Source organism: Odontomachus brunneus, unplaced genomic scaffold (genome assembly GCF_010583005.1).
Source record: "Odontomachus brunneus isolate Ranch 3 - 2012 unplaced genomic scaffold, Obru_v1 Obru_scaffold_217, whole genome shotgun sequence".
Lineage (NCBI taxonomy): Eukaryota > Metazoa > Arthropoda > Insecta > Hymenoptera > Formicidae > Odontomachus > Odontomachus brunneus.
The window spans coordinates 281,622-291,023 of record NW_022639667.1 but is presented as its reverse complement, the minus strand read 5'-3'; the positions used below and the strand labels follow the sequence as shown (position 1 = coordinate 291,023).

General features: G+C 35.7%; 1 protein-coding gene across 7 annotated transcripts in view; it reads right to left on the bottom strand.

The window, feature by feature from the left end:
* Positions 1 to 9,402, bottom strand: part of LOC116852346 (peptide transporter family 1-like) — a 221,261-nt gene that overhangs the window by 70,160 nt on the left and 141,699 nt on the right. For 6 of the 7 annotated variants that reach the window (XM_032832618.1, XM_032832615.1, XM_032832619.1 and 3 more), the window contains one exon: positions 5,314 to 5,730. The exons of the other annotated variant lie outside the window; for it this stretch is intronic. In XM_032832618.1, coding sequence (XP_032688509.1) covers positions 5,314 to 5,730 — 417 coding nt within the window. The remainder of the gene's footprint in view (positions 1 to 5,313; positions 5,731 to 9,402) is intronic. 7 annotated transcript variants of the gene reach the window in all.

Genomic DNA, 9,402 nt, shown 5'->3' with positions numbered 1-9,402 from the left:
GACGTAAAGTCATGCTTTTGCACGACAACGCTCGACCACACGTTGCCAAAGCCGTCAAAGAAACACTGATGCAGCTCGAGTGGGAAGTTCTCCCGCACCCAGCGTATTCACCAGACTTAGCTCCTTCGGACTATTACTTGTTCCGATCGATGCAGCACGGCTGGTGGATACATACTTCAGAAATTACGAGGATGTGCGAAAATGGATCGACGAATGGATTGCATCAAAAGACCAATCGTTCTATCGTCTTGGAATCTACGCGTTGCCCGAAAGATGGGAAAAATGTATAGCTAGCGAGGGAAAATACTTCGATTAATGCATTTTTTGCTTTTGATGTCGAAATAAATGAGTTTTTTAAACAAAAAAACCGCAACTAAGTTTACCACCTAATATATCAACGCACGTGTCCACTTGAAAAACAACGAACGAAAAAATCGTCCGTTTTCTCATGTTCTAAGAAGTGTGTGCACGCACAAGCAAACTCGCGCGTCAATATATATATTCAACGTAGCATACGACCAATGCGATGCAATATATAAACATAAAAAAACGCTCATTTGTGGAAACTGAGCAGACGCTCTTCTCTGAATCATATAACATCGATATAACGGCGATCCATTGTCTTTCCTGACTTTCTGTAGGTGCGCATAAAGTCATGTATAGAAATTTGTGTCCCGAAGTGAAAGGTCACATAGTTGGACGGTGGCAGTCTGGGAGATCATTAGCAGATATTGTTGCTGATATTCTCTGCTCTACGAAGACAGTTCTCAGATGGATACAGCAATTTACTACAGACGGTGATCATGCATTGCATGATCATCGCAAGCAAAATCGGCGACCACGACGGACAACAAAACGAGGACATCATTGCTTCTGTACAGCAATGACCTTTTGGCATTGTTGCAGAAGTTCTCCATGCTGCGGACATACAGGTGTCGGACAGAACCGCAAGATGACGATTAAACGAAGCTGAATATTGTTGTTATCGTCCAACCCATAAAATCCCGTTGACTCCTGAACATCGGGAGCAACATGTCACGTTTTCTTTGGAAAACCTGACGACGAACCGTGAAGAGTGGGAGGTCACGATCTGAACCGATGAAAAGGTCTTCGTATCGTGTGCCGACTGTCAACTTCATGTTTGGCGATTAAATGATTAAAGGCATCCGAAGTAATCAAGATTGCATCCGAATCATGTTGTGCCTACCCACAGAAGTGGGAGGATTTCGTGTGCAATGTGGGGCTGAATTTCCGGTAACGCTATCGGTGACATCAACTGGTCGACATCCCTACAAGGATGAACTCCGCGGAATACATTCGCATAATGGAAGAAGTTCTTCTTCCATCGGTGTGAGCAATTTATCCCGTGGAGGAAGTACCGATAATCCGATTAGTGCAGGATAATTCCGCTGTCCATACATCATGCAAAACATAAGCATGGTTTCGGAATTATTCCGAGATCCACTTAATCAAGTGGCCTGCTCGTTCGTCAGATTTAAATTTGATCGAAAACGTTTGGGCACAAATAGTTCAATGCTGAGAATCAAGAAGGGAAAGGACGGTAGCACCGTTAGTCGATCATGCCAGAGAAGTCTGGGAAGAACTTCGGCTTCGACCCGACTTTTTCGCGAACTTGATTGATTCGATACCGAATCGATTCAATCAAGTTATTGACCGTGCCGGATATTAGACTGACCATTGACTATCAACTTCAATTTCTTTGGCACAAAAGTCGAGCCTTTTCAGGACCACTAAATTTTATAACGATGGAATGATACTTCGACGTATAAAATATAAAATAATTATATCTCGCGTGTTTGTACAACAATAAAATTAAAAATACTCTACTTCGACAATCTATACAAGCGCTGTATTATTGCAATATTCTATATTGCAATATTCTATATTGATTCGATATTGAAATAATATATTGATTCTATATTGAAATAAATCTAATGTTAATTTTTTTTTCAAGAGCAGCTATTAAGAAGCACTTGTCGAAGCCTCCTGAAAACCCTTTCCCAAGATCTCTTTTTACATTACAGTAATTTCCTTGCTAACAAGAAAAAATGCATGGATGTTCGAGCGAGCGAAACAGTCGTCGGGACACCGCGTATTGCTCATGTATAGACGAGACAATGTGAGGATGCGATTAAATATAGCGCGATATGCGGTATGCGGTACGCGGAACGCGGTAAAGTAACTAGAAATCGCGCGCGGTGAGCCGCGCCTGTTTTCTTTCTCCTATTACATGGAGCAGAAACTTGCGCGGAAAAGCGGCACGAGCTAGTGACAAATTCTCATTTGTTTTCATTTTCTAAAATGTATTAACTTATTTCTATGCATATTTTACCAATATTCTTATTTTTTCAACAAATTTACTTATTAATTGCATTTAAATCAATTAATTCCATTTAAAAGTGCATAGAAATGAGAATTTATCACTAGCCCGTGCCGCTTTTCCGCGCAGTTTCTGCTCTATGTAATAGGAGGAAGAAAACAGGCGCGGCTCACCGCGTGCGGTTTCTAGTTACTTTACCGCGTTCCGCGTACCGCATATCGCGCTACATCTAATCGCACCCTGAGTCGAGCGTTTTCTTAGGCCGCGGTCCGAAAAGCGCTCACAGTGCTGAGAGCGTAAACACTGTTCTGAAATCATTATCGCGCTTAAGCACTGCTCATTTCGGAACGCATTCTCTGTCCCTTATAGAAATATCATACTAAGAATCATTGATAATTACTTATTATCCAGTATTTTTAATACTGAAAATAAGTAATTATCAATGATTCTTAGTATGATATTTCTATAAGGGATGTGCTGCATGCGATATCTAAAGAAAGTTAAAGACAAGTGACAAGTCATCGAGTACAGACAAAAATGAGAACATTCTACATTTTTTCACATTGCTTTTGGTTTCGTTTTTCATATTCACTTTTTACTAATTCGATCAAAAGGGTTGCATCTGTAGAAATTACGTTACAGAAAATGAATTATTAGGTGTATATCTATGAAATGCGGATTTTTTAGAGAAAAAATACATTATTTGAAGTGAATGGTTAAAGCTATTTATTTGAAATATGCGCCATTCGACGCTACAACTTTTTCCCATCTTTCTGGCAAAAGATAGATTCCGCGACAATAGAAACTTTCATCTTTCGAAGTAAACCATGAATCGACCCATTTTTTCATTTTTTCGAAATTAGCGAAGTGCTGCTCAGCCAATCCGTGCGCCATCGGCCGGAACAAGTGATAGTCCGAAGGAGCAATGTCCGGCTAATACGGCGAGTGAGGTAGCACATCCAAATTCAATTCTTTTAAAGTTTTCTTGACAACTTTTGTGGTGTGGGCCGGTGCATTGTCATATAGCAAAATCACTTTTCTATGTCTTTGGGCCCATTCTGGATGTTTTGTGATCAATGCATGGTTCAAATTGATCATTTGTTGTCGGTAGCGAGCAACATTAACCGTTTCACTAGATTTGAAAAGTTCATAATAAACAACACCCTTTTGATCCAACCAAACACAGAGCATTGTCTTCTTTCCGAAGCGATTTGGTCTTGCAGTCGATGTTGATGGTTGGCCTGGATCAACCCATGATTTTCTTCGTTTGGGATTCTCGAAATATATCCATTTTTCATCACCTGTAACGATTCGATACAGAAAACTCTTCCGTTAATGTCTTTTCAGCAGGAGTTTGCTGGTGACTTTTCGATTCTCCATCTGTCTTTCAGTCAAACCATTTTCCTTTTTTTGAATCTTTCCCATCGCGTGCAAACGCTCGCTAACACTTTTTTGAGTCACATTTAATATTTCCGCCAATTGTGATTGAGTTTGAGTGGAGTCTTCGTCCAACAATGCTTGCAACACTGCATCTTCAAATTTTTTCGGTGGTTTTCTCTTAGCCTTGTCTTTCACATCAAAATCACCAGTTTTGAATCGATTGAACCAACGTTCACAAGTGTCTTAAGATGGTGCATGTTCGATATAAACTTCTACAAGTATTCGATAAATTTGAGCAGCAGTTTTCTTTAAAATGAAGTAATGAATCAAAACTTCCCGCAAATGGGAAGTCTTTTTTGGTACGAAATTCGACATTTTCAAAGCAAAAAAAGACTATGATATTTACACTCTCACAATTTTCCATATGTATGGTTAGGAATAGCCAAACAAAATACTATATATGTCAAATCACCACGCGTAAGAACGTATGTGTGGCACCATCTGATAGGAAAATCCGCATTTCATAGGTATACACCTGGTACAAGATAGTTTATGTAATATAAATTTTACTAAAAAGCCTAAAATCACAAATATAACCTCTCACGAAGTGCTTTTTTTCTTACCTACTGCAGCTTTTTTTTTATCTTCGATGTTACTTTCAAAATTATTGTTTCTTTTGTATATTCTAAATATACGGGTAATTCCTCCAAATCTTCTGCAGCCATTTTTATTGTAGTACACTTACTTCAATCAGCGAAAATATTTACATATGTATGTACATCATTTAAAAATTTGCTACTTTTTCCGCGCTTGTTATGTCAGTGCTCACGGTGCCTCACCTTCCGACATGGGCAGCGTGAGCATGAAAACTATGACGTCACCTAACTTCGAGTGAACTTAAACCAATTCGGAACGCATAAGAGCGCGCTAATAGTCCTGTGAGCGCTTTTCGGACCGCGGCCTTAGTGTGCGTATTTTAGGACGGCATTTCTATCCACGACGTCTTATAATGCTATCTCGCTCTTACGTCTGCGATAGAGGATGGAAGATCGCCACGACTCCCACCACTATTCCCTCTTCGACGATCGTATACCGCTAGCTCCCTCCACCACTCCGTGCTGCTCGTGTCTTACCCACAGGCAGCAGTGTGTGAGTGACGCTTTATCGTATGCGAGTCACACGGATATACGGACGGCATTAACGCCGGTGCGTGTACACGGACACACACCGATATGATTTAATAAATATCAAGAAAAAGCGGAAGTATATTTTTATAGATAATCTGTACCTTATTGAGAGATAATTTTATCTCTTCAAACCATGTATCAACGTCAATCAAAAATTTCTAAATTTACATATTTACGTAACCTGTATTTATATATACTAAGTTTCATGAAAATTTTTGGGTTTGCAAGTTTCCTCTTCGTAAATTAATAAATATTAATTTATTTAACTCTGATATAAAATACATAGAAATGGCATGTTTTTAAGAAACACCATTCTCTCAAAGAATCCGTTATAAAATTAAGTTTTTTGAATGACAATCTTTGAAACATAAGAATGACTATAAAAAAACCATTGTTTTCCATTACCTCGAGTTGTAGATCAACAATGCCGGTCACGACAAAAGCCAGTGCAGCTAAAAGCGTGCCGGTAGCAAGTTTCTTCAAAGGAGTGTCGATTAGATGTATTTTTGCAAAGAGTGGATAGATGCAAACTTCGAAAAGAGGCACGAAAGCGAGGATCAACAGAGGGTTGACGACCTGCATTTGATCGGGCTCTAGTAGAAAACTACCGATCTGTCCGTCCATTCGAGTGGCTTGAAAAGTCCATCGAGAACCCTGTTGATCGTAGAGGGCCCAGAATATCGGCAACGGTATAAACAATTTCAACACCTGCAGCGAGACTCTGATGTCATCTATCAGCTTACGATCATACGTATCGTCAGCATGGTCGAGCCAGTGGTCGCGTTTTCCGTTTTTGCCCTTTATTTTATTATAAATGGCGTGCTACGTTTTGTGAAACAGATAAAAAAACGTTTTCAGACTGTGCATTTTTCGCAAGAAATCATAAAGAGACAGAAAATGAAAGAGAGAGAAAGAGAGAGGGAGGAAAAGGGAGGGAAAGAGAGAGAGGGGGAAAGACAGAGGGGGATAGAGAAAAATGTAGAGGGAGAGGAAAAGAGACTAAAGCTGCGTTTCGAAATTCACTGCCAGTACTGAAAATTTATAGTTCATGTTATATATACTACAGAATTTCAGTATTGGTAGGAAATTTCGAAACGCAGCCTAAGCTTGAAGACTTGAGGGATCAGAGGTTCAGAACAATTATTTTAGAATACTTAAGACTCTTTATACTAGAGCTAAGAGAATACTGCAGTGACAATTAAGCTAGTAGGAAGAATGAAAACTTGGTTCAACGTACTCACCGCGTGATAAATGCGATTAGGTTCAGTGCAATAAATAGTATAAGTTAAACAAAGACGAACAGTGAATTTCTGTCTGTTGTTGTCTTACTACTAGTGAGCTGACAATCGCAATGCTACTCAGAGAGAACGATTTATTGAATCAAATAAATGTTTCTTTGAAATAGTCCAAACAAATTATTTGGTTGACACAACAAAAATATTTCTTTGAAACTAAGCCATAAATAAATATATTTTTTTATTGTGTCAAACAAAATTTTGTTCGATCAAAAAATTCGTTTGGATTATTCCAAAGAAATTATGTTCATTTGATTCAATCAAACCGTTCTATGTAGGCACAAGCCAGCGGCGATATATCATCGGTTACAAAACATCTCTCATCGATCCCTTTTCTTCAAGCAATGCGTAAGCCGAACATTGCGAGGCTAGGGCAAGAATTGTAAAAATATCAATTAAATTTTTCTCGTTTTAATGACTCACTTGAATAAACATGTTTCAATTCAACTAATTGATGACTGATTCAAGTAAAATAAATCGGAGAATATTTAATCGACAATTGCAACGAATTCAATTAAACATCGTTCAATAGACGATTGATATAAGCGAATGAAATCAAAGTTCATTCAATCGAATCTAACACAACTAATTAAAGGCCATTTAATTGATAGTTGGACTTAGTAAATTTAATTGAAAGCTATTTAATTGACGATTGATATGAGTAAATTCAATCGAAGAGCGTTTGATTATTCAGTTAGAATTGATTTTGTGGATATATATTCTAATATTTATACTCGGAGTATTTCCAGTAATAGCTAGTTTTTACTAGTTATAGCTACATGTAGTAATAAAAATTATTATACAATTCTTCAGGTAAACATTTTCGCAAAACTAATAGACTTAAATATAATAAAAATGAGTGCAGTTCTGTGACTTCCCAATATTTTAAATATTTTAAAGTTCTTGGCTTTCTATTGAAATCAAACGATATGAATTTTTGTAAATTTGTTAAATCAGAAATATCATTAACCATATTATTTGGTAATCGTACATTTTTATCAATGGGCCCACTTAACCAGAGTTACTAATTTACGCATCACCCCTAAACACACAAGGTATATATAATCTAAAGGAACGTTAGACACTAAGCCTAAGTATGTAATGTATGTATGTATGTATGTAATACAAGTATTTAATGTTGCAAGTAGATTCCTGTAATATTTCTACAATTTTTCTGTAATGTTGCGGCATTATATCTCTATAACATTTCTGAAATGTTTTAGAAATAGTTTTAATGTTGCATATAGATATCCATAACTTTTGTCAAACGATTCAATATTATTTCGTGAACGTTTCAATTTTTGATTGAAAAATATTTTTTATACGACCTCTATTTTCTAAGATATTTCCGTAAATATCTTAGAAAATAGAGGTCCTATAAAAAATATTTTTCAAACAAAAATTGAAATGTTCACGAAATAATGAAACGTTTGACAAAAGTTACGGATATCTATATGCAACATTAAAACTATTTCTAAAACATTTCAGAAACCCTTATAGAAATATCATACTCAAAAATACTGAAAAATTATTAGTGATTAAATATTACCAGTAATTCAGTAATTTTTTAGCCAGTACTTAATTTCTGGTGAATACTAATAATAAAATCATTGTTAAATATTGATAGTAATCAAATACTGAGAATTATTATGAGAAGGTGAAAAATGAGAAAATCATAATGTTTACAAAAATATACTTATATTCTTAATTTTCTCATGTTTCATAAACTACTAGATATCGAAGGTTGTCAATACATTCCAAACTTTCGTGAATCCTCCAGCAATAATTTCGATCCCAAGCGGTATACCACCGGTCACCAATCCATGTTCCTGACCCCGTTAAAAAGTGTTACTTAACCTGACGATCGAGCAGCACGCGGCGATTCCCAATGACTCTAACGATATTCTTACGATTAATGTATATATAATGTATCCTTATAGTGCTCACAGTATATTATAACATATCTAGCAAACACCAAATAATAGTTACATAATTTTTACTTGTTGTTTATTGGATAATTTGCTGATAGATATTGAAACAATGCAACATTCGATATGCGATGAATATTGATGTAATGTAGTGAACCAGTGATAATTACTTTTACATTTTTAACAAAATGTTATAATGATTAATCCAACAAAAAAAATTTTTTTTAAATCCAAGAAAATCCAAATTAAACAAATCGAATTACTAAATTTTGAGAGAAACTTTTAAAAAATATTATTTAAAACAAGTGTTGTTTCATCAAATGATATGGTTTCCTTGAACGAAATAAAAGTTTTATTTTCATCATTTTAAAAATAATATTTCGTTTAAGAATATAATATTTTAATTAAATAAAAAAAACCACAAAATTAAACAAGTACGAATATTAAATCTAAAGAAAGTATTTTCTCCGAAAAAACGGTATAAGAAGTATAAAAAATATGCAATAAGACAAATTAATGATTGCCACTAACGAGTGCTATTCTAAATACTATTCTGTAAGTATTATTGATGTAAAACATTACTGAATTTGAACTACAAGTAACAAAAATAACTAGTAAATAAATAAAATATATTATATTCGTAATATTTTTTTAAATATTACTGCGATATTGCTAAAGTAATATTGCAAATTAATGTCACTGCAAAGTCTCTGCAACATTGCACTGCAATATGCAATCTTGCAACGTTGTAGCAAGGTTGCTGCAAGCTTCTGTGCTGTATGGGCATTGCTGAGATTCGAGCCTGAGACGTCTCCCAGGTAGCAGACTTACGTCAAAATGACATTCAAATCTAAGTAAGTTCAGAATCAAGAATAACCAAGGAATGATCAAAAATATCGTGAGAATATCGTCAAAATGATAGTCTAATGTTGCAGACCGATGACAACATTTTAGACGACATTAATGACGTTTTATGACGTCTCTAAACATCAATAATACATTTTTAAGACGTTATACGGAAACGTCATTAAGATGTCACAAAAAAAACGTTTTAAAGACGTCGTTATTTAGTCACTTGACGTCATTCGACCAGTTATGACCAGTTTTTTATGTCATTTTGACGTGAGGCTGTTATTTGGGCTGATTCTTAAGTCGTTCACCTTATCTACTGCATCACTGTCACTTTGATTGAGAAACGCTTTATATTGTGTACATATGGTAAATCCATATACGAAAGCATATGATTTATTTAAAAGAAGAGAATAGATTCT